This window comes from Aotus nancymaae, unplaced genomic scaffold (assembly GCF_030222135.1).
Source record: "Aotus nancymaae isolate 86718 unplaced genomic scaffold, 86718_ANA_hifiasm-v0.15.2.pri h1tg000007l, whole genome shotgun sequence".
NCBI lineage: Eukaryota > Metazoa > Chordata > Mammalia > Primates > Aotidae > Aotus > Aotus nancymaae.
Genome location: NW_026988418.1, coordinates 55,443,706 through 55,468,922, shown reverse-complemented (window position 1 = coordinate 55,468,922; position 25,217 = coordinate 55,443,706). Strand labels below are relative to the sequence as shown.

General features: G+C 43.7%; 1 protein-coding gene across 1 annotated transcript; it reads right to left on the bottom strand.

Moving 5' to 3' along the window:
- Nucleotides 1-51: 51 nt before the first annotated feature.
- HMGCS2 (3-hydroxy-3-methylglutaryl-CoA synthase 2) lies at nt 52-23,676 on the bottom strand. The gene is made up of 10 exons (XM_021674136.2): nt 23,395-23,676; nt 18,741-19,195; nt 15,336-15,461; nt 14,586-14,750; nt 11,425-11,590; nt 8,908-9,078; nt 6,866-6,972; nt 6,154-6,279; nt 3,382-3,493; nt 52-531 (listed from the first exon to the last, which is right to left on the bottom strand). Exons 1-9 carry the CDS (start codon nt 23,496-23,498, stop codon nt 3,387-3,389), a joined length of 1,527 nt encoding a protein of 508 aa, XP_021529811.2. The 5' UTR covers nt 23,499-23,676; the 3' UTR covers nt 52-531; nt 3,382-3,386.
- Nucleotides 23,677-25,217: the final 1,541 nt, after the last annotated feature.

Sequence of the window (25,217 nt, the reverse complement as noted above, 5' to 3'; positions counted from 1 at the left end):
GCCAAATGTTACCTGGGTTTGTATTCTGAGTTCCAAGAAACACAGGAGTCATTTCCTCTTTCTCTCTTTTTAATTGCCATATATTAGCTTAGAACAAGATACCAAATTTGGAGATTCACAGAAAACCGTAAGAAATAAACAGAGATATAATAGCACAGAAATTTAATAACAGTAATAATAAAGTTATAACACATGACAGGAAAGTTTATCTGGACCTTGAATGCAACAGCTGATCTGCACATTTCTGGAGGCTAGTGACTCAGGAAGAAGACTTCTCTCCATTGCTCCATCTTGCTCTTTCACAAAAGACCCCTAGTCCATAGCACCATAAGCCCAGGACAGTGATCGCAGCAGGGAAAGGAATGAAGGGCCGCTAGGGATGGCTCCTCACTCTACAGGGCTGATGCTTATGGGGCTACTATGTCGATTCAAATTCATTTACCAGCTAAGAGTGAGATCTTAAAAATATGATGCACGGGCAGAGTTCTGCTAGCATGTGTTTCCCAGGAGCCTTTCCACGGATCTGCAGAACTTAAATAAACAAAAGATCATTCAATCATGGGGCTCCTCGTGGGCACCCTGCCCCCAGTACCTGCCTCTTGCCCTAGGTGTGGTTGTGCAGAGGGCCTTCCTAACTGTATCCTGAGGGTGCTCCCACTCTGCACCCAGTGCCAAGCCTGGACGCCCGAGGGATCCATGCCCAATGCTACTAGAGCCCAGGCTGGGGTAGGCAGGGTCTCCGTCACACATCTTCTTGTGATAGGAGAGCAGGAGGGGCAGGCTAGGGTGGTGCAGAGACCCACAGAGCTCCACAGAGCACTGCATCGACATCAGTCCTTCATTTCTGCTAAAATATCATTGTTGGAAGTTCACTGCTCATATTAATAATAATTATAAGCATGAGAAAAGTTCAAAAGTTTCAGTTTTTCTTTTCAGGTATAAAGCTGCCTAAGCACTTATGAGAAGGTTGTCTACCATGAGAGGGAGGGAGCCCGACGTGGAAATTCTCCCTTAAAAATCCCAAATTCCTCTTTCTCTCTCCCCCTCCCTCTGACTTTCTCCCCAACCTCTCTCTCCCTTCCCCCCCCGCCTCCCTCTCTATTTCCCTCACTCTTCTTCTGATGATTGAACTAAGTTGACACATTTAACAGCCCCTCTTTGCTACTGATCTGCCCTTAAGAACTGTATTTCTGTGGCCAGGCGCGGTGGCTCACGCCTGTAATCCCAGCACTTTGGGAGGCCGAGGTGGGTGGATCACGAGGTCAAGAGATCGAGACCATCCTGGTCAACATTGGTGAAACCCTGTCTCTACTAAAAATACAAAAAATTAGCTGGGCATGGTGGCGCGTGCCTGTAATCCCAGCTACCCAGGAGGCTGAGGCAGGAGAATTGCCTGAACCCAGGAGGCGGAGGTTGCGGTGAGCCGAGATCGCGCCATTGCACTCCAGCCTGGGTAACAAGAATGAAACTCCGTCTCAAAAACAAATAAATAAATAAACTGTATTTCCAGCATGCACACTGGCTCCCCCCAGGCGGTGCCACAGTCCTCAGGGCCTGCTAACTGAGACTCGCCCTCTCAACGGCATCCTGGGGCCCTCAGCCCACTTGTCCACCTCTCCTAGCCCGAACAACACCTAGGCTGCAGCAGCCTCATACCTGCAAACATCCCAGTGGTGAGGAATGAAGCCAGGGCCCCTCCCCCTGCACATCCGCTTCCTCCCAGGTGGCTGCATCTGGGCATGTCCATCACCCACTGACTTCTCCCCTCCCTTCCTCTGCTCCTCTTCTGCCTCGGCATACCTTTTTCTTCTTCCCTCTCCATCTAAGGGAGAAACCTTAAAAACTTGATGGCGACTGTACCAGTTAAGATTTAGAGGTTGTAAAATGAGTTTCTGCTCACTCTATTATCTGCTTATCCTAACTATTTGGTCTACTGAAGGCAGCTATCTGAGTTCATACAAGATTCTTTTTATTTATTTATTTATTTATTTATTTATTTTATTTATTTTTATTGCATTTTAGGTTTTGGGGTACATGTGAAGAACATGCAAGATTGTTGCATAGGTACACACATGGCAATGTGATTTGCTGCTTTCCTCCCCTTCACCTATATCTGGCATTTCTCCCCATGTTATCCCTCCCCAACTCCCCACCCCCTGCTGTCCCTCCCCTATTTCCCCCTGACAGACCCCAGTGTGTGATGTTCCCCTCCCTGTGTCCATGTGTTCTCATTGTTCAACACCCGCCTATGAATGAGAACATGTGGTGTTTGATTTTCTGTTCTTGTGTCAAATGGCTGAGAATGATGGTTTCCAGGTTCATCCATGTCCCTACAAAGGACACGAACTCATCGTTTTTGATGGCTGCATAATATTCCATGGTGTATATGTGCAACATTTTCCCTGTCCAGTCTATCATCGATGGGCATTTGGGTTGGTTCCAGGTCTTTCCTATTGTAAACAGTGCTGCAATGAACATTCGTGTGCATGTGTCCTTATAATAGAACGATTTATAATCCTTTGGATATATACCCAGTAAGGGGATTGCTGGGTCAAATGGAATTTCTTATTTTGAATGTTCGCTTTCCTTTTAAAACTATACTAAAGAATCCTCCCATTTCTCCTCTCACCGCAATCCTCTTTCGTTTCGCTCTTCTCCCTATCCGTTTCCACGAATTTCCTGAACGTCACTGCTTCTCCCCAGAAAGAATCCCATGACATAAGAATTGCTACACGACCCTGAGCCTAAAAATCCCTCCAGCAGAGGTGCCTGGCTTTAACAGAATCTTCAACCACCCCATTTCCGTATGAATCAGTCTCCAGTACATTGATGTGTACCATTTCCGAGGTTCTGGGGCTGCTCATCTTGGTTGTTCTGTTTTTCATCAGAACAGCTGCTCTCATCTCCTAGAGTAATGAGTTCTATAGGTTCAGGTTCACAGCCTGTTCACTCTATGGGTGCTCTGAAAGCTAATCTGTCAGGTTTCTAGGAGAGCTTCTTATCTTCAGCAGATCAGGTGAACACATCTGGCTCTTTTTTTTTCACATTCAAGATTTCAGAGCATGTTTCTCCCCACAGCTTTTGCCTCTCCAAGGCAAAGAGCCCCAAGAGTTTTAATTGGTCCTCATGACACAAACCCCCACGTCTGATTAGTTTGAAAGCTATGAACCCTCCCTGGCCTGGTTAATGTTTTCAGACTACAAGATTCCTATTCTGAATATTTGCTTTTTGAAGCACAATTCTCCCATTTCTCCGCTCACCCTAATCCTCTTCCACTGAACTCTCTTCTCCCCACGCCTGTGCCCACCCTCTCTCTGTGTGTTGTGACCCCGAGGAAGACATTAGGGTTTGATGCCACCAACTCTGCAAACCCTCACTCACCATCTCTAAACCGGACGCCGGGCGTAGGTTCGGCGATGCAGCTCGTCCACCCGCTCCAGGTACCAGGTACCAGGGAAAAGGCTGCTTGTGTCACCAGGTGGGGAGAAGTTCACTGTGGAATGAGGAGAAGAGGCAGTACTCACAAAGAGTTACATGAGTTTTTGGAGGAGAAAGTGGTCACGAAGATGTCTGCAGCTCACAGTGAAGTTCTCCTGGCTGTGCTGCAAGGAGCTGCAAGGTCACCCTTAGTCCTCCAAATAAAATACTGGACCCGGGCCGGGTGCGGTGGCTCACGTCTATAATCCCAGTACTCTGGGAGGCCGAGGTGGGTGGATCACGAGGTCAAGAGATCGAGACCATCCTGGTCAACATGGTGAAACCCCGTCTCTACTAAAAATACAAAAATTAGCTGGGCATGGTGGCGCGTGCCTGTAATCTCAGCTACTTGGGAGGCTGAGGCAGGAGAATTGCCTGAACCCAGGAGGCTGAGGTTGCGGTGAGCCGAGATCGCGCCATTGCACTCCAGCCTGGGTAAACAAGAGCAAAACTCCGTCTCAAAAAAAAAAAAAAAAACATTGGACCCGCAGAACTGGAGGTACAGCCATTTTGAATCTAGCATTTAAGGCCTTAATAAAAGACTTTAAGACTTTTATTATAAGAGTCTTATTAAAAAAATGCAATTTAGTTTCTAGTCGTGGCTCTTAAAGTCAAAGCCAGGCTTTGCTCATTTCTTACTGGCCTTCATCATATCTTTACGTTCCCCTCTTCACATGTAATTTGCATCTTCTTGTGAGTGAGTCTTTACTATACACAAAAATAAGAAGTAACTTACTTCACATCTCAGAGCATTTTCATTTTTCTTGCCTACCACTCACTGTGGACCAGGCATTTTGCATGCAATTTCCTATTTTTTTCAATAATTACATATGATATTTCTGTGCCAAGTTTCCAATGCAGCCTACAATAGTTAGGTTACAAGATGAGGATGCAAGGCATACTGGCATACAAGGTTGTAAACTTTTGGCATTGCAAAAACTAGCACACTTTGTATCTTGAAAAAACTTATTTTTAAATAAATGAAATAATTACCATGCCCATCAGCCCTTGACGCGGCTCCTTCTCTCATAATGAGTCTATTATATGCAGTCTATGTCCAAGGGCTAAAATAATCATTGTTTCCATTCTTTTGGGCAGGAGAGCTTACATATACACAAATCAGATATTCCTCTCTTTTTTAGTTGCTTAACATAGCCCAGTGACATGGTATTCTGCTTCAGTCTGTGCCTTGTGTCACACCCACTGCTGTTTTGGTTAGATTCAATTTGCAGTCTATGCCAACTTTTTTTTATACTAGCAAATAAAGGCCTTGCCTTGTAATCAAGGATTTACACCACATGTAACCCTACCTTGCTTAAAAAAAAAAAGAGTACGACATTCCCCTATGGTAAACATAGCCTTCTGCCAGTGCGTCTCATCCTTTTGCCAATAGTTCCTGCTTTGAGATGTACCACCCAGCTTTCTGTTTCAGATACTTCCTTCTAAACTCTAAATTCTCTGGTTCTGATTCATTGCAGTATTTCAGTGCTTTATCCATTAACGTTTGTTTCAGAGGTCCTATTTTTCTTTTCTTTTTTTGTTTCTTGTTTCGAGACGGAGTCTTGCTCTGTCACCCAGGCTGGCTGGAGTGCGGTGGCACCATCTCGGCTCACTGCAACCTCCACCTCCTGAGTTCAAGCAGTTCTCCTGCCTCAGCCTCCCAAGTAACTGAGATTACAGGTGCACACCACCATGCCTGGCTAATTTTTATATTTTTAGTAGAGATGGGGTATCACCATATTGGCCAGGCTGGTCTTCAACTCCTAGCCTCAAGAGATCCACCTGCCTCAGCCTCCCAAAGGGCTAACGTTATAGGCATGAGCCACTGAACCTGGCTCTATTTTCATTTTCATTGTTTTTTTTTCTTTTATTTTTTGCTATAACATATCCACTGGTCCAGAAGAGATCAATGAGCACTAGATATAGGTTTTCTGGAACATTTCCAATTCCATCTACTCTGTTTCCTTTTGAGACCATGCTGCAAAACATATATCCCAAGTTTTGCTTGAGAATATACAGAAACCCGATATAAACGGTGGTAAAACTATATACCATCATGGTTTTAAAACCACCCACAATTGCTCTAGTATCAGCTTTGGGTTTCATTTTCCTTCCATTTGTTGCTTTTGGGGCAGTATTTTGTTTCTCTGTTTGGTGGCGAAAGAGGGCAATTTGGAAGAGACAGTAATATTCGTCGATAACATATTTACACAGAGTCATTCATTTAATTTGTTTGGAAATCCTACAAAATTGGTGTGACTTTAAAAATAAGACAACAAAGAAAAGTTCAACAATTTTCGAAAAGAAAAACAGCTAGTAAGTGGCAGAGCTCATATCTAGCTCTAAAGTCTCCAGTCTTTCAACTGTTGCAGACAGCATTTTCAAAGACTGTTTCCAGTTCCCACGGTAATACATATTCGGAGAGTTTGGCTGTATTTATACCGGGAAGCTGCATCCCGCCTTCATCTTCCCAACTCTACCTTCTGCTTCCCCACCCACTTCTTGCCCCTTTGAACAACCGATCTTCTAGCAAATCTTCTCCCAACCATATCTCATAAAAGTCTTGACCCTGGACTACTATATTCTAGATTTCTGAAGAATTCCTGGCTCCCAGCTACTGGAATGGGATGTGAGATGAGTTACCTTCTCTTTCTCTCTTCCTGCCCTTTTTCTTACCCTTATGGTAGAATTGCTCTCTTTGGTTCATTATTTCTGTGAACTCCTCAGGAGACACACACTTTCGGGAGGCCAGGCGTTTTGGTAGGTCTGATGTGCTGGACACCAACTTGTCCAAGGGAGAGCCTGGGAAGCAAAAGCAAGACTGTTACACCTTCTTTGTTGTCACTATCACTATCTCCAGTCACGAGTCCAACAGAGAGGAGGCTGCACCCTGGAGGGAAGTGCTGTGTGTGTGGCTTAGAATACCCAGAAATGATAAGTAAGCATCATTGTCAGCGAAACATGCAGGCAAGACACACTGATTTGGCCAAGGTGTATGCCACCTAGTACTTAGATGCATGTCCTTGATAACATGAATCACAAAATAATCAACAGATTCCTATTAGGCATCTCAAATCCATCAACTTCTCTTTAATCATTTGCAACCAAACCACCATTACCTCTTGCCTGAACTATTTACTGGAACAATCTAAGTGGTTCCCCATATCCACCTTTGTTCCTTTTCAATCTACTCTCTAAGTAGTAGCCAAAGAAATGCTTTCAATACAAAAATAAAATAAACTCACTCCATACATAAATCCCTTCAGTAGTTCACTTTGCTCTTACATAACTCCGTCAAGATGGCAGCCTCAGGAATGGTGGGGAAGAAGATGATTTATTCTACCAGATGAATGTTGTCAGGAATGCCTACTAGAAAGATGGGACTCACCTGGAGAAGCATCTTGGGACACTCGAAATGAAAAGAAACTTGCTGCTAAACCAGAGCCATAAGAGAAGGCACCAATCCTGGAGCCAGCCAGCTCTTGGGCAGAGTGGCTGAGGGGAAAGAAATCACATAAAAAGCACATTGGCATTATATTCTGCACTTCAAATAGAACATCACCCAATCACCCCAATCTCCTCCCTGTCTACCTCATGCAACTACATAAAGAGGGACTTCTGGTAGACCCCAGGGACAGGACTAAGAGTAGGAAAGCTTGCCAAAAGGAAAGCAGCTAAGATCCGAAATAAACAAGACACAGAAAACACAAGAAAATTTTTGATGTACATAGAGCTTCTCCCCTCTCGTGGGGAGTGCATTCTGAAAGTGCCTCTAAATGAGGATCAGACCACTGGACTCACCCTCCAGGCTCCCATGCTGATGGGTAATGGTTCAGCAGTCATAACTTTTTGATCATCCCTGAGTAATATGATCAAGTCCACCCATAAGTACTTTTTCCTGCCTTTTTTTTTTTTTTGACAAAGTCTTGCTCTGCTGCCCAGCCCGGAGTGCCTGGTGTGCAGTGGTGTCATCATGGCTCACTGCAGCCTTGACCTCCCGGGTTCAAGTGATTCCCCCACCTCAGGATTCAGGATCCTTGGTAGCTGGGACCACAGGTACAAGCCACCACACCCACCTAATTTTTATTTTTATTCTTATTATTTTTTTGAGACAGAGTCTCACTCTGTCACCCAGGCTGGAGGGTAGTAGCATAATCTCAGCTCACTGCAACCTCCACCTCCTGGGTTCGAGCTATTCTCATGCCTCAGCCTCTCGAGTTGCTGGGACTACAGGCACACACCACCACACCCGGCTTAGTTTTGTGTTTTTAGTAGAGACGGGGTTTTGTCACATTGGCCAGGCTGGTCTCAAACGCCTGATCTAAGGTGATCCTCCCACCTTGGTCTCCCAAAGTGTTGGTATTATAGGTGTGAGCCACCTCCATGGCTCACGCACATCCATGGCTGATTGTTCTAAAAAAAATTTGTAGAGATGGGGTCTCCCAATGTTCCCCAGGCTGTTCTCAAACTCCTGAGCTCAAGAGATCCTCCTGCCTCAGCCTTCCAAAGTGCTGGGATTACAGGCATGAACCACCTCCCCTAGCCCTTTCGTATTTATACACAGTATTTCCTTATAAAGTCCACAAAACAGAAAATGAATAGAAATAGCATCTAACATTTGAGCACCTGCTGAGCACTGCTATTTCAGATACTTCATGCTCATGAAAACAGTAGAACACAGGTATCGTGATTGCATATGTTCTACAGATGGGGAAAGTGAGAGGCATTGAGGTTAAGTATTGTCCAAGGTCAACGCTAACAAGTGATTTAAAAAGTCTGAACCCAGGCTGTGGGCTCGAAGATCAGACCCATTTAACCACCATGCTCTACTAAGGATAGAGATTTTAAATAAATGAGACAAAAATATGCATACAAATGCTACTGTTTTTTTGCTGTGCCCAAACAGATCTTGCCCGTGCCCTGACACCACGTACTTCACTTTGCAGACCACTGTCTGATGCAGATTGTAAATCTGCCTCTAAGTACACCTTTGATATGAGTTTCTTTCATCTTCCTTCCTTCTTTTCCTGCCTTCTCCCTCCCTCCCTTCATTTATTTATTTATTTATTTATGACAGCGTCTCATTCTGTCATCCAGGTTGGAGGCCAGTGGCACAATCATAGCTCACTGCAACCTTCCACTCCTGGGCTCAAGTCATCCTCCTACTTTGCTCTCCTGAGTAGCTGGGACCACTCATGCCTACCACCACACTTTGTAGAGATGAGGTTTCACCGGTCTCGAACTCCTAGGCTCAGGCGGTCTGCCCGCCTGAGCCTCCCCAAATGCTGAGATTACAGGCATGAGCCACTACACCAGGCCCCTTCCTTTCTTTTATATTTCTGAGCCAGAAGAGAAACTCGACTTGGTTGACCCCTCAGACCATGGGGGTTGGGGCTGCATGTAGGATATGGAGCCAGACACGGTACTTACTGGGACAGAAGCGAGGCCAGGCACCCGTACAGGGATGAGGTGTACATATTCCCATTGTGCGTGGAGAGGTACAGAGACGCCTTGGTTTTCTTGTCGAATGTGTCCTGAGAGGCCTTCAGAAGTGCTTTATCCAGGTCCTTGTTGTTGTAGGTGTCTTCCAGCTTTAGGCCCCTGTGAGGCAGCCAGAGGTATCCAGGTGGAAGGCCACAGGAGGGGAGGGAGGGAGACAGGGGGAAAAGTAACAGTTTCTGGGGAGAAGACTTTCGGCGCACGTTTTTTTCTACAATATTTGGAAATACAGAAGAGCACAAAGGTGAACATAACACGAATAGTCTTACCATTCAGAGAGAGCACTTAGGGCATAGTTTTCTTGTGAAATCCATCCCTACTTTTATACAGTTTAATAGAAAATTTAAAAAAAAAAATCATGCTATGTGTTGTGGTCAGCATACTTTCTTAACTTAGCGTGTGTGTATATATGTGTATATAATTTTCCATGACATTCTATAACATTATTTGTAAAGGCTGAAGAATGGCCCATGACAGGAAGTACTTCAACCATGACTTTAACCTATCCATCTCCCTACTCCTCTTCCTTATTAGTTAAAACACTACAGTGGATAGATAGTGTTCTTTTAAACATGTGGGATTACTGAGCTCAAATGTGCACATCGTTAAGGCTTTTGCTTCATGTCCTTCTATTACTTCTTAAAACATCCGATCCACACTTTGGGAGGCTGAGGCGGGTGGATCACGAGGTCAAGAGATCGAGACCATCCTGGTCACATGGTGAAACCCCGTCTCTACTAAAAATATAAAAAATTAGCTGGGTATGGTGGTGCGTGCCTGTAATCCCAGCTACTCAGGAGGCTGAGGCAGGAGAATTGCCTGAACCCAGGAGGCGGAGGTTGCGGTGAGCCGAGATCGCGCCATTGCACTCCAGCCTGGGTAACAAGAACAAAACTTCGTCTCAAAAAAAAAAAAAAATCTGATCCATTTACACAGGCATTACTGCCCATTTTCCTATAGCCTTGACAATTCTGGGTATTTCCATTTTAAAAAGACTATGTCGAGAAAATGGTAACTCGAGTAAACTTTTTATTAATGAACCTTCGCATTTAAAGTGTGATTACATACATTTCTTCTTTTTCTGTTTGTATCCTTTGCTCAGTTTTCTACTAGGGTATTTATTTTATCATTGATAATATCTTTATATTTAAAGATATTAAGCTATTAACTTTGGTGTATGTTATACTTTTTGTTTCAATAGGGCCAGTCCTATAAATAGTGTTTGTGCTAATTTCGATGTTTTAGTTAGTGGCAGGTTTAGTAGTACTAGTTAGTAGCAGGGGCTACAATTGGTAGCCTATTATACTGTTGATAAAATTGACCAAAATTTGAAATGAAAAGATACCGAGAAGAAAGGGAAGGATTCCTTTCCTAGTGTAAACTGTATTGAAGACATTTCTTTTTAAATATTAGTGTTTTAATGTAGTGAATTAATAAACAGCATTCTTCCTGATTTTTCGCGTCTAAGCGGGTGAGCTGGACTATCTCCAATTTATAGATGGGAGAAACTGAAGCAAAAGCAGCACATGAATTCAGACAAGTGAGAATGAGACCTAACGCTTCTCAAACTGCTGCCCTCTAGTGTGATCATTTGCTTCTCTGTGTTTGTGTGTGTATAGGCTGTGAGATCCTCTAGGGCAGGGACCATGGAGTCACATTCATTCTAGTATTCTGAGAGGTTAGTACGATGTCTGGCACATAACATGTTCAGAAAATGTTGATTGACTGAATGATTTAGCTACCCTCCTTTTCCTTCCTTCCTTCCCTCCCTCCTTTCCTTCCTTCCTTTCTTCCTTCCTTCCCTTCCCTCCCTCCCTCCCTCCCTTCCCTTCCCTCCCTCCCTTCCTTTCTCTCCCTCCTTCCGTCCCTCCCTTCCTTCTCCTTCCTTCCTTTCTCCTTCCTTCATTTCTTCTCCTTCCTTCTCCTTCCTTCCTCTGTCCCTCCCTCCCTCCCTCCCTTCCTTCCCTTCCCTCCCCCCTCCCTTCCTTCCTCCCTTCCTTCCTTTCTTCCTCCCTTCCTCCCTCCCCTCCTTTCTTCCTTCCTCCCTCCCTCCTTTCCCTTCCCTCCCTCCCTCCCTCCCTCCTTTCCTTCCTTCCTTCCTTCTTCCCTTCCTTCCTTCCTTCCTTTCTTCCTTCCTCCCTCCCTCCTTTCCCTTCCCTCCCTCCCTCCCTGCCTCCTTTCCTTCCTTCTTTCTTCTCTGTAGTTTCTTACAGTCCCTTGATCCTGCACTGCTGGCACATCCCCCTTGTTTCCCTGCAATAACACATGGAGAGCCCTACCAGGCAATAACCCACCACCCTGCGGAAGGACTTGGGACCGTTCCTGTTGTGGTGGAGGATTGCTATCTGTCCCCCATAGGGGCGCTGGTGGCCCAGACTCAAGGCATGAGGGAGCCTCCTTCTTGCTCACCCCCTACTAGCCTCTAGGCTCCCTGAGAAGAGGACTCACCTGAAAGCCTCCAGCCCCTTATATAAGTTGCTCTGTGTGTCCCTGCTGGCTGACAGGAAGTCATTGAACATCAGGCGAGCCAGAGACTTCTGGACCATCTTGCAAAAGGGTGTATGAAAGATCATGTACTGTAAATCGTCAAGGGTGAAGGGTCGATCATTGCCAGCTGGAAAAGCAAATATGAAGGCAAGGATGGCACATGAGGGATGAGCCATTTAGATCTCTTCCCTGAGATTTAACTGCGCTCAGTTTCTCCAGGCCTCCCAGGGAACTACTTCCCACCTCTCGCAAACACGTATCAGCTTTGTTTACTCATTTTACATGCACTTACTAGGCATTCGCTACTAACAAGAAGGGAAATAAGCAAAGTATTTGTATCTACCACTGCCAGCCTGTAGGATGCTTGTCCCAAATCAACCCTGTGTTATATAATTTTCTTCATTGTCCAGAGGAGGAACCAGCCTCCAAAACACTGTCATCTGAACAAGGTCATCCAACTTTAAAAAGGCTGGCTTTGGATTCAGGTTCAGATGTCTCGGACTCTGCATTACAGACTGTCTCTCTCACTCTGAAGAGGAGAGTAATGCGATCTCTGCCCTTAGGAAAGTTTACATTTTAGTGCTGGGATCCAAAGCAGCATCTGCCACATAACACATGCAAATAAGGAGTAAGATTTAAATGCCACAAGAGTTCAGAGGAGTTAAGAACAAATAACAAATTACAGTAGACAGACAGAGGCAGAGAGGCCCAAGGCAACTTCTTACGTGTGAGGCTCACATCTGGCAGGTGGCATCCCCACCCAGTGCAGTGGAAAGGACAAGGGGAAGCTCTTTATGCCATCCCCAAGGCATCCATGCCTTCTCCCACACTGCAATCTGTCTTTTGCAGATGCCCATCTGGGCATGCCTGAGCAGGTAAGAATACTATTTATTTCTTTTTTTAAATTGTATTTTAGGTTTTGGGGTACATGTGAAGAACATGCAAGATTGTTGCATAGGTACACACATGGCAGTGTGATTTGCTGCCTTCCTCCCCATCACCTGTATCTGGCATTTCTCCCCATGCTATCTCTCCCCACCTTCCCACCCCTCACTGTCCCTCCCCTATTTCCCCCTGACAGACTCCAGTGTGTAGTGTTCCCCTCCCTGTGTCCATGTGTTCTCATTGTTCAACACTCGCCTATGAGTGAGAAAATGCAGTGTTTGATTTTCTGTTCTTGTGTCAGTTTGCTGAGAATGATGGTTTCCAGGTTCATCCATGTCCCTACAAAGGACACGAACTCATCGTTTTTGATGGCTGCATAATATTCCATGGTGTATATGTGCAGCATTTTCCCTGTCCAGTCTATCATCGATGGGCATTTGGGTTGGTTCCAGGTCTCTGCTATTGTAAACAGTGCAGCAATGAACATTCGTGTGCATGTGTCCTTATAATAGAATGATTTATAATCCTTTGGATATATACCCAGTAATGGGATTGCTGGGTCAAATGGAATTTCTATTTCTAGGTCCTTGAGGAATCGCCACACTGTCTTCCACAATGGTTGAACTAATTTACACTCCCACCAACAGTGTAAAAATGTTCCTACTTCTCCACATCCTCTCCAGCATCTGTTGTCTCCAGATTTTTTTTTTTTTTTTTTTTTTTGAGACGGAGTTTCGCTCTTGTTACCCAGGCTGGAGTGCAATGGCGCGATCTCGGCTCACCGCAACCTCCGCCTCCTGGGTTCAGGCAATTCTCCTGCCTCAGCCTCCTGAGTAGCTGGGATTACAGGCACGCGCCACCATGCCCAGCTAATTTTTTGTATTTTTAGTAGAGACGGGGTTTCACCGTGTTGACCAGGATGGTCTCGATCTCTTGACCTCGTGATCCACCCGCCTCGGCCTCCCAAAGTGCTGGGATTACAGGCTTGAGCCACCGTGCCCGGCCGTCTCCAGATTTTTTAATGATCGCCATTCTAACTGGCGTGAGATGGTATCTCAATGTAGTTTTGATTTGCATTTCTCTAATAACCAGTGATGATGAGCATTTTTTCATATGTTTGTTGGCCTCATGTATGTCTTCTTTTGTAAAGTGTCTGTTCATATCCTTCACCCACTTTTGAATGGGCCTGTTTGTTTTTTTCTTGTAAATCTGTTTTAGTTCTTTGTAAATTCTGGATATCAGCCCTTTGTCAGATGGGTAAACTGCAAAAATTTTTTCCCATTCTGTTGGTTGCCGATTCACTCTAATGACTGTTTCTTTTGCCGTGCAGAAGCTGTGGGTTTAACTGTATTTTATTTTTACTTATTCATGTGTTTTTAGGGACAGGGTTTATTTCACCCTGTAGCCCAGGCTGGAGGGCAGTCACTATATCACAGCTCATGGCATGGGCTCCTGGTCTCAAACCATTAACCCCACCTCAGCCTCCTGAGGAGCTGGGACTACAGGCTCATGCCTGGCTAACTTTTGTATTTTTTTGTTTTTTTTAGAGACAGAGTCTTGCTTTGTTGCCCACATTGGTCTCAAATTCCTGGGCTCAAGCGAGCCTCCTGCCTCAGTTTCCCAAAGTGCTGAGATTACAGGCGTGAGCTACCACTCCCTGCTTCTCTGTATTTTAAAACAAAGATTCATTTGCTTATTTTCTGCTTATAGAAGCAGTACATATTTCTCAGCGGAGAAATTCCAAAACTAAAGGTGAAAATAAAATCAACCTGTAATACCATCACTAAGAGAAAAATCACCGATAACACTTTAGCATATAGAAAATATAGGCATGATTTCTCAACATCACTTTAGAAAATGGCCAACTATAAACCAAGAGCCAAACCATGCCTGATTTAACCAGAAACAAACACCAACCTTGTAGAATGTGGTTGCCTGGCCTCTTAACACCATCTCCCCAGGTGGCTGACACCCCTTGGTTTCATAGTGGGGGCCTTGCCCTGGATTGTTTACTTTCTTTTATTTAGCTCAAGTTAGAAGCAATTTTACACCTGAACTTGAATGACGTCCAAATGGATTTTAGCGTAGACCCAGGGAAGAGTGTAAGAAAGAGAACAGGAAACAATTCTCTTGACATTATCTTCAGGGAAGGAAAGAAGAGACCTTGTCATAGCGTTTGGGTACAAACCCTTGGCCTATAAATAGAGCCCCCACTTTCTGCCCTCTGAACCCCATACCTTGCTTCCACTGATTCTGGATTTTCTGACGGTATGATGTGTAACATCGATCCAAGGCTCGCAAGTAGCACTGGATGGAAAGCTTTCCATCCACCACTGGGTACTCCGAGGCCAAATTTGGTTTGTAGAAGTCATACACATTCTCCATATGGGTTCCCCTCAGCCCTGGAAAGGCACACAGAGGCTTTCAGAGACTACATAATGCAACCTACCTTGAGCACAAAGGATGAGAGAACCAAGCAAAAAGAGCTTTCTGGTCATTATCTGTGTCCCATGCCCAAGTGCAAGCCCACTCAACATCCCTCGCGTATTCAAAAGGAGTTGGACAGGTTGGTTAACATTACACAAATGAGTTGTCTATTTCCCTTTCCCCACCTACATGGGCTTAACAAATCCTGGAATAGAAACCATTAGTCTCAAAGGAAAGACTGTCACTTTACACCCAGTTATCTTCTTTAATCTTCGACTGCCAGAAGAGTCCCTAAGGTCTGTCACCAGCATCTGCACCACTCATTCCACTCATTCCATCATTGTCCCAATGCCTGATGATGCAGGACAGAAAACCTTGTGGATTTCCCTCCCCCGTTTCTCCTTTCCTTCCTCTGCTCCTTAGACCAGCCTTTTCGAGGCAAGCAATACCATCTTCAAACCCATACCTCAGCCCTGAATAGTAGATGTGCCAATGTGGGATGAGGGTGTATGTTCCTGGCTATGCCATGCACAGCCTTTTGGTAATGGTTTACTACAAACCTTGCTCCAGGGCCAGAGGGGCCTTGGGCCCGATCAGCATGGCCACGGCTCCGGCCCCACCTGTGGGACGAGCATTACCATTGGGATAGACGGCGATGTCTCCACAGACCACCATCGCATAGCGACCTGTAAAGAGAAACAAGAAATAATTAGCATCACTACCACATCTAGAGCAGACTGAGTCCCTGCTGTGTACCAAGCACAATTCTAGGTGCTGCATATACAGTGTCAAACAAAATTAAAAAACCCCAGTCCTGTGGAGCTTATGTTCTAGTGCATTTCACGATACATTTGAAATGCGAAGTCAAAATTTAGTGTCCTGACACTCTAGCTGTAAAATGCTCATTTATTCAGAATTCCGTCTCTGACTTCAGTGAAAAATGTGTTAATTGGCACTTTGGGAGACAATTCAGGTCTCCTTCTAGCGCTCCATGATCCTGAAATTCTTTCCCAAATCATAGAAGGTAAAGGACAGGGAGGGAAACTGAATTTAAAACACTGCATTTAAAACACTAATAGCACACTTGTTATCCTTAAACAACTCTTTAGACAATCCAGTGAGGCAGGTAACATCCACATTCATGAGTGAAGACATTGCCTTCCTGAGAGGTGGAGTAACCAGTGTAAGGTCACATACCTAGTGAACACCGATTTTAATATTCAAACCCAGTCCTGACTGGGTCCTGAACCATGTTCCTGGAATTGCTTGGTACTACATTTGTTGTGAAAAGAGTTTATGTTTAGTAAATGATCCATAGTCAATAACTTTATGATACTCAGACAAGTATTTGATAAGTAATTGTGGTCTTGACTATTATTTGTTCTGCTTTTATCTGTCAGAAGTATTGTCCCCAAAACTCAAGTTTGTGGGTAAGATATGGTAGTAATTTTAGTATTCTGACCTGTGAGGAAGCTCCCAGTATTCACCCACAGCACTACATTGGGAGTCATATTTCCATATAATTTAATCCTCATGATAAATCTATATAGTAGATATAGTTATCTCCATCCTACAGATGAAGAAACTGAGGCCTAAAGATTTTAAGCCACTTGCCCCAAACCACATAGCTAATAAATGGTAGGATGAGGATTCAGAGTCAGGACTCCAACCCAAATTCACTGAAATCCAGGGACCTTCTCTTAAGAATTATAACAATCCCAACTCCCAACATCAACGAAAAAGTATTGTTTTCTTCACCAATGTCATCTGCACGTGTGTATGTATATATATGTAATATACAAAAAATTTATATCTATATAAAATATAGATATGCAAGTAAATATTTAGTTATACAAATATATTAGTATAAGTAAATTGGTATATTTAATACATATAAATATATATTTAAGTTTATATAATTTTTATATGCGTAAAATTAAGGGAAAACAATACTTTTTTCTATGTGTATACATACACACACACACGGACACACACACACACGGATACACATCTTGAAAACTTTAGAAACTGCAGAAAAGTATTTAGAATCCATTTAGGAAAAGGCAAGTAAATTTGATTACCTAACTATCAAAGCCTTCTATCAGAAACAAAGTCAAAAGACAAATCTGCAATACTTATAATCAACAAAAAGCAATTTATCTTCTTTTATAAAAGTTTCATTAAAAAGGCAAGCTATATAATAGAAAAATGGCCAATAAATAACATTAAAATATTCAATATTTCTTATAATAATAATTTCTTAAAATAAGAAAGGCAAATTAAAAACATTGTAATTTTACTTGTTAAATGGACAAAGATTAGAAAGCTTGATAATATATACATTGTAGGAACGTAAGTTAGTACAACATTTTGGAGTAGAATTTTGCACATTTTATCAAACTTTTAAATCAACCTATTCTGATATTCCACTTCTAGGAATATATTCTTATAACACAGTGTCACAAGTGTACAAAGCTATTGTGCAATGTTCATTAAAAACTTATTTATCATTGCAAAAAATCTAAATATCCATCAATATGGGACTAATTAAATAAAATTTGGCATATCCATCAGTAGAATATTGTGGTTTTTAAAAAGAATCAGATGGACCTTCTATATGTTGATACAGAATTGTCTCTAAGTCATAAGAGATGGGGAATATTTTGTACAATGTTTAAAACAGAATAGATATGTGTATACTCGCAGGAACCTAGAAAAAATATTGGAAGAATACATAGAAGCTGTTAGTGTTGAATTCTGGAAAGTGGTAATGGGGTGTCAAATGAGAAGTTTTCTTCACTTTCTATACTTTTGTGTATGTGTATGATTTTTTTAAATATAAATTTTAATTACTTTCATTTTTTAAGGAAAATGACAAGAAAACATGGGGACTCCCAGCCAATCTGTGCCAGAACTACTCTTCTCTTTCTTCATCTCCTCCTCTTTTCTCTGGAGTGATTCAGTATTCCCTGAGTCTCAGGGCCACCCCCTCCCACCTGAGGGTCCCCATGTGAATGATTGGCTAGGTCAGAAGCAGAGTTTTCACTCACGCTGGCAGCCTCTGGTCCTGGTGGTTGCTGTCACCTTCAGGGTATTCAGGCTCAAGTGTCCGAGTGTTCAGGCTCAAGCTTAAGTGTTTTTGTTTTAAATACCAACTAAAAGTTCACATTTTAACAACTCGTTTTTTTATTTTTCCTTTTATACCAAGATACCATATTAAACAAAAAATGTATTTGCAGCCCCCATCTGTGGAATACCCAGCCCCTCAGAAGAATCTGCTCATTTGAAATGACATGCTTAAGATTGACAATGCTCCCAAGGATAGGCTCTTTGATTTTTGGTTAAAGGCTGGTGAATGTCCCTTATTTTTCATCTCTATTCCTCAACTAAATAATTGGTTGGACATATCGGTGGTGATAACGGCAGTAGGGGCTGCTAGAGAGTAGTAATACAAGTATCAAGTAGGAGAGGCACTTTAAGAACAGATTTGATGATGTAGACTGGATCATCCTATGTCAGTGGAACTGTTAATAATGGAGCCAAGTAGGGCAGTTGGAAAAACACAGAATGGACTTCCGAAATTGCACTGTCTTGCTGCATGAACAGAGAGAAACTGTTCAACTCCTCTTGACATCTCCAACATATTGAATATGGTTTGGTGTTTTTCCCTCTGCCATTCACTATGTGTGGTATCAGATTTCCATGCTCTCATCTATAAATCTGGAATAATCCCTACTTCCGAGGCTGTTGTAAGAATTAAATGAATGGCTGTGTGGACATGCTACCTAACTAACTGTGTAAAGCTTTATATGTCTAACTGGTTATTGTTGGATAACAGCAGCTGTGTGAATATATTGTCTTTCCTTCACTGGATGAAGCCACCTGGGGAACTGAAAAGCAAAACTGAGAATATTCAGCCTCCAATCCCAGCACCTTTCTTACATAAGGCTCGTGGCAGTACATACCATCCCAGGAACTGGATTCCATCCAGTTGGCAGCGTTGAAGAGGGAGGCAGTGCCACCATAGCAGGCATTGGTGGTATCTATCCCCTCAATGTCAGTATTGCCTGAATCCTGGAAGAGTTCCATGAGCACTGTTTTGACAGCTTTGGACTTGTCAATGATGGTCTCGGTGCCCACTTCCAGCCTGCCCACGGAGTCCCACGGGAGCTGTGTGCGTTCCATCAGCCGTTGCACCACTGTCAAGCACAGGGAGTTGATGTCCTCTTGGACTGAGCAGAAGCCCATATGGGTCTGGCCCAAGCCCACTGTATACTTTCCTGCTTCCACGTTGTTATACTTCTCCAGGTCAGTTTGGTCCACATATTGGGCTGGGAAGTAGACCTCCAGGGCCAGGATGCCCACGTCCTTTGGCCAAGTATCTGTTCTGGCCAGGGGCACAGCAGAGACTGTAGAAAACCTGCGATGGAGATAATGAGATGGAGATAAACATCAAACTCCCGATAATGGTCTTTAGACAGTTTTCTCAAAAGACAGTAATATGGCAATCATTTAACTAATTTTTTATATATTTTGAAGCTATGTTATCAGATGACTACAAATTTAGTATTGTTATAGCTTTTCATTGAATTGACCCCTTTATCCTTACTAAATATCCCTTTATATCTTTGTGATATTCTTGGCATAAAGTTTCCTTTCCTGATGTCAATATATCTACATTAGCTTTTGGCTTACTGTTTGCATGGTATATCTTTTTCGTCCCTTTTACTTTCAACTTCTCAAAGTCTTTATCTTTAGCATGTGTCTCTTGCAATGGGTGTATATTTTTAGTCCTTAAAAAAATTTTAATAAGTCTTACAATAGTGGTGTTTTAATTGGAGTATTTAATCCATTTGTTTGTTGTAATTACAGATATAGTTGGAACTAAGTCTAAGTTCTTTTGTTTTTATTTGTGTCATTTGTTCTTTGTCCTTTATTTCTCCTTTTTCATATTCTTTTTTGATTAAGCAAATATTTATTATTCATTTTATACCCTCTTTTCCTTTTTCTGGTGACCTTAAAGATCATAACATGCATAACTGGCTTGTTGTAATCTCACTTAAAATAATACTTCTTTTACTTTTTGAACACTGCAAAAACTTTAGGTTGACTTTATTTGCTCTCTCCATCCTTTTGAGCTATTATTGTCATATAATTTATTTCTACATGTTATAAGCCCTTACAGAGCATAATTGTACAATCTCTACTCATTTTTAAAGTGTACCTCTAAGTGTATGCCTTTCTCCTTCTTCTTTCTTTTTTCTACACAAGAACATACCCACTGCTTTCCTACCTTTTTTTTTTTTTTTTTTTGAGACGGAGTTTCGCTCTTGTTACCCAGGCTGGAGTGCAATGGCGCCATCTCGGCTCACTGCAACCTCCACCTCCTGGGTTCAGGCAATTCTCCTGCCTCAGCCTCCTGAGTAGCTGGGATTACAGGCATGCGCCACCATGCCCAGCTAATTTTTTGTATTTTTAGTAGAGACGGGGTTTCACCATGTTGACCAGGATGGTCTCGATCTCTTGACCTCGTGATCCACCCGCCTTGGCCTCCCAAAGTGCTGGGATTACAGGCGTGAGCCATCGCGCCATGTCTCACTTTCCTACCTTTTAGGTAAGTTTTCTGCTAGCTGATTTTTCTGATTGGGCCTTCCAATGTTTATTGAGCATACCCAATGCAGTTCAAATACAGATACACAATAGTGAATAAGGCATGCATTATGCCTATAAAGAGAGCACAGCCCAATGGTGGTGCACGCCTATAGTCCCAGCTACTCGGGAGGCTGAGGCAGGAGAATCGCTTGAACCCAGGAGGCGGAGGTTGTGGTGAGCCGAGATCGCGCCATTGCCCTCCAGCCTGGGTAACAAGAGCGAAACTCCGTCTCAAAAAAAGAAAAAAAAAAAAAGAGAGCACAGCCCAATGGAAGAGGGAGATGTTTTAACAGCTAAATACACAGGGAACACAGAGAGCATAAATAGCAATTCTATATGAGAGCAGAGAAGGAAAGAAAGGAGAAAGGGTCAGTAGAATAGGAAAGAGATGATTCATTTCTTTTCTAGACGCATCTGTGTCTCTTCAACCCAGGCTCTTAATACCCCTGGTGAAAATCTGGAGTTTCTCCTCCCAGCTACAAGGACAGAGATCACCAAGTTCACCTCCCATATGAAAGTACTTTATACCTTCTGTTCACTTTAGCAACATTCTTCATTTTATAGATAGTGACACCAAGGTACACACTGGTAAAGTGATGCACTCAGAGTAACTTCGTAGTTTCTCACGTGTTAGAAATATTCTGTCCCTTCACTGCCTTGGGTGCCAGGCTTATAAATTTAGCTCCATTCTACAGGAGCTGAAACTCAGATTGAATGCGTCTATCAATCATCTTCGGGATTCTGAGCCTCTGTTAGCCCCAGTTCTCCCATGAGGAAGGTCACTTTTAAGGTCTGCTGTGAGGCAAAAGTGGATCATATAATCACAAGAGAGTGAAGCAAAGTGATAAATATGCATTATACCTGATGGAAGAGGTTTGGAGTTTATTTATCTGCCCTATTTATTTGATGCCCTCCAAATAACTGGAGTTTGTACCCTCAAATATTTATGGAGGAGCTCCCCCAGTACCGAGGAGCTAATGATTAGCCCAAGCTTGTCCTGCCAGCGTGGCTGCCTTTCTCTCAACCTCGTTCTTCCGGTGCCTTCTCTGGGCTGACTCCCTCCCTTTCTTCCCAGTTAGAAATCTAAGTTTGCAAGGAGAGGCTTACAACGGGTCAGTTGGTAACTTTTGTAACTGTCTTGGTGGAGAGCTATTTCTAGAAATGGATTGTAAAGCCTTGAAAAAAGTTAACATGTAGAGGCTTCCAGAGCATCATAGTTAAGAGTATCCTTCTCTTCTTGTGCTTTCTCTGAAAAATGATCACTTTGTGTAATTTGAAATAATTTTTCTCCTGGTGTTGCCTACTTCAAGAACATTCACCATGCCTTTACTTCTGTATTCTATCTTGACTCCTGCCCTTGTGTTTCAGAATTAATTACTACATTTCAGGCACCGTGCTGGGGAGGGGGTTGTGAGGGTTGAACAAAGAAAAGAGGGCGAGGTTCTTGAGACCTCCTTCACCAGTGTGAGGAATGATAAGCACACATGGTCAGGGCCACGAGAGGTATATGGGCAAAATCCACGCGAGTTCAAAGGAAGCAGAGATTTCAGTGTGTTGGAGGATCGGGGAAGCTTCGCAAAAGAGGCTGCATTTGGGGCCAACCTTGACGGATGACAGACTTCTGCCAGCAAAGAACTGGAGGGAATGAAGGGGCGGTGGCCACAGCAGGGGGTGACTGAACAGGTAAGAAACCCTGGAGATACAGGTGTGTATGTGAGAAATAAACGAAGTGGTGGGCACAAGTCTTACTTAATTTCGAAGGCAGCAAAGCAGATGCTGAGATGGAAGTCACTTTTAGGTTGGAGTTAGAGCCCATGTGGGTTGGATTAAAGGCGGTTAGACATATAGAGAAAAGATGACTCATATAAAGCAATATTAGTTCAGGCCATGCATAATGGGATTAACTGTGAATACCCCAGAAAGGAAATGTGAACGAGGATTCCAAGAGTTTGAATAAAGTCAGTCAGAATGTTGGGGAGGATCGTTGTGTGTCTTTTGGCTGATGGCCAACTGTTGCTATTGAAACAAGCAAACCCACATCCATCTCTTCCTCACAAATATAGAAACAGGCTACATTCAGAGCTGGGACACTTAACCCACATGCAGTGGTTTGGCAGCGGGTGGGGAGAGCGAGATGATGGTAGCATAATGAAGAAAATGAGAAAGCTACACGCATCAGTCTTTACCATGCACATTTATGTACCCAGGTTCCCTGGGTATTGGGCAAGGGGAGACATTAGATCAAAATCACTTTTCTAAATATTTAGTAGTCATAGAATATAGAGTAAAAATGTAAGGAAATAAGGACTCGTTCCAATGTCTAGCAGACGGTTTGAGGACTAGACAGCAACACACAGGTGGGGGAGCCTGAGGCACTAAGGATAGCCATGGTGCCATCATCACTGATGATGGAAAACATAAGAATCTGGAGCACATTCAGGGAGTATTTACAAAGGAAAGGAATGTGTGTGTTCTTGCAAAGAACATGTGCGTATACATGCATAAACACACACTTCCCCTTTTCATAAAATTGGAACACAAGGCAAACACAGCTCCTTATCCCTAGTCCCTTTCTGATCTTGCTGCAGTGATTTAAAGGTTTGGCACAGAGTCCTGAGGGTCTTGGCAGAGACTAGCAGTAAAGGTGGGAATGGTTGTGGAGAGTGAAGAGCTGTGGCCCTGCTACTGATATTTCTGCTGCTCCGTGCAACTGGCAGAGTAAAAGACACCATTGTTCACAAACACAGCATGTGTCAGAGGTTTGGGCTCTTCTCATTCTCTTAGCTGAAAGGGACCGTTTGTTTAGACATGAGGTAACTGAGATCCTGTAAAGTTAACTTGCTTGTCTAAGGCTGCCGTGCACAAGCCTTGCCACGTTTTGAGCGGGATTCTAGTGAGTTTTCCCCAATAGCAGGCCCTCTGTCTATCTTTCACTAGTTACAAGATGCTTCTCAAAAAGTGACTCACCTTTGGTGGGCTGCTGGGAGCAGGCGAGCAGGCATGAGGGAGGCGTCCTGCATCACTCTTGTCAGCTGCAGGATGCGCTTCGCTGGAGTCAACAGACGCTGCATCTCCAGAAGATCAAGCAGAAAGCCAGCAGTTCACAGACCTTGAAAGAGATGCCCAAGGGTGCCCAGCAGGGTTTTATAACGCCCCAAGACTCCTGCCTCCCTAAGCCCCGCCTCTGCTCACTGTGGCTTGATCTGCTTCTGAAACTGGGCCAGAAGGCTCACTCAGAACATGGGCGAGTCAAAAACAAACAGCGTTTCTCCAACATGTGCCTAGCTGCCCCGGTCCTGAGCCTGTGTGGGAATGGCTGGGCGTGGCTGCTCCTCCTCCATCAGGCTCTTGTGGCAGCCTTGTTTATGTTAGCCATCTAAGCAGCGAGGTTATGATGTTTCTTGTTGTATCTCATCCCAAGGTAACCCTATGTGGCCTGTCTTAGACCTTGACTCCTTATCTGTGTTAATCTCACTGGTGTTCCACATTCCTCTCTGTGTTGTTAGTTGTTATAATTCTAATGCGCTATGCATTATAAGAAACATCTTTCAAAACCAAAGGGAAACTTTTTTTTTTTTGAGACAGAGTTTCGCTTTTGTTACCCAGGCTGGAGTGCAATGGCGCGATCTCGGCTCACCGCAACCTCCACCTCCTGGGTTCAAGCAATTCTCCTGCCTTAGCCTCCCGAGTAGCTGGGATTACAGGCCTGCGCCACCATGCCCAGCTAATTTTTGTATTTTTAGTAGAGACGGGGTTTCACCATGTTGACCAGGATGGTCTCGATCTCTTGACCTTGTGATCCACCCGCCTCGGCCTCCCAAAGTGCTGGGATTACAGGCGTGAGCCACCGCGCCCGGCCCAGGGGAAACTCTTTTAATAGTAGCTCTTCAAGGAGTTGGGAGGGGGTCCAAGGGCTGGGCATTGGAGTATGTGGAACCCACTCTATTTCTCCTTGTTTATTGCCCACCCTTTTATTTGTACAGCTCTACACAGTTTCCAAGTGGGATGCAATTAGTGTTATAGTAAAGCGACAGAAGCCTCAGAGAGGTGACAGTTTGAAACTCAGTCTCCTAAGGAGGAAAGGTTTACTTTACAGATGAGGTCAGAGTTACGTAGTCATTTTCCCAAAGACCTACAGCTAGAAAGTTGCTCAGAATGAGAACTCAACCATGTCTTCTGACTCCAGATTATGGTCTTTCTGCTTTGCTCTTCTGCTACTCAATAAAAAGGCGCCTGCCATCTGATCTTCCAAATGAGTGTCTCCCTCCGCTCCTCCCACAGCACTAATCTTCTACCTTTTATGAGGATCATGCATTCACTCAGTTCATTTCGTTATCCCCACCCCCACCCTGACTAATAGGAGTCTGTAGAGGACACACAGAAGAGCTAGAGTGGTTCCTGCTTTAGAAGGGATATAGTGGACTTCATGTTCCTACAGACAGAGAACGTCTGGGGGCCCTCAGAGGTCCTGGATATCTAGGTCTTCCACCTTATCTTTAGATTCTCATCTCCATATATCTTGGTGCATTGGTGTTCTAACTCAATCTCCTACCTTGCTCTGTCACCTCCTGCTCTTTTTTTTTTTTTTTTTTTGAGACAGAGTCTCACTCTGTTGCCAGGCGCCAGGCTGGAGTGCAGTGGCACAATCTCCGCCTCCCGGATTCAAGCAATTCTCCTGCCTCAGCCTCCCAAGTAGCTGGGACTACAGGCACACGCCACCACGCCCAGCTAATTTTTTGTATTTTTAGTAGAGATGGGGTTTCACCATGTTGGCCAGGATGGTCTCGATC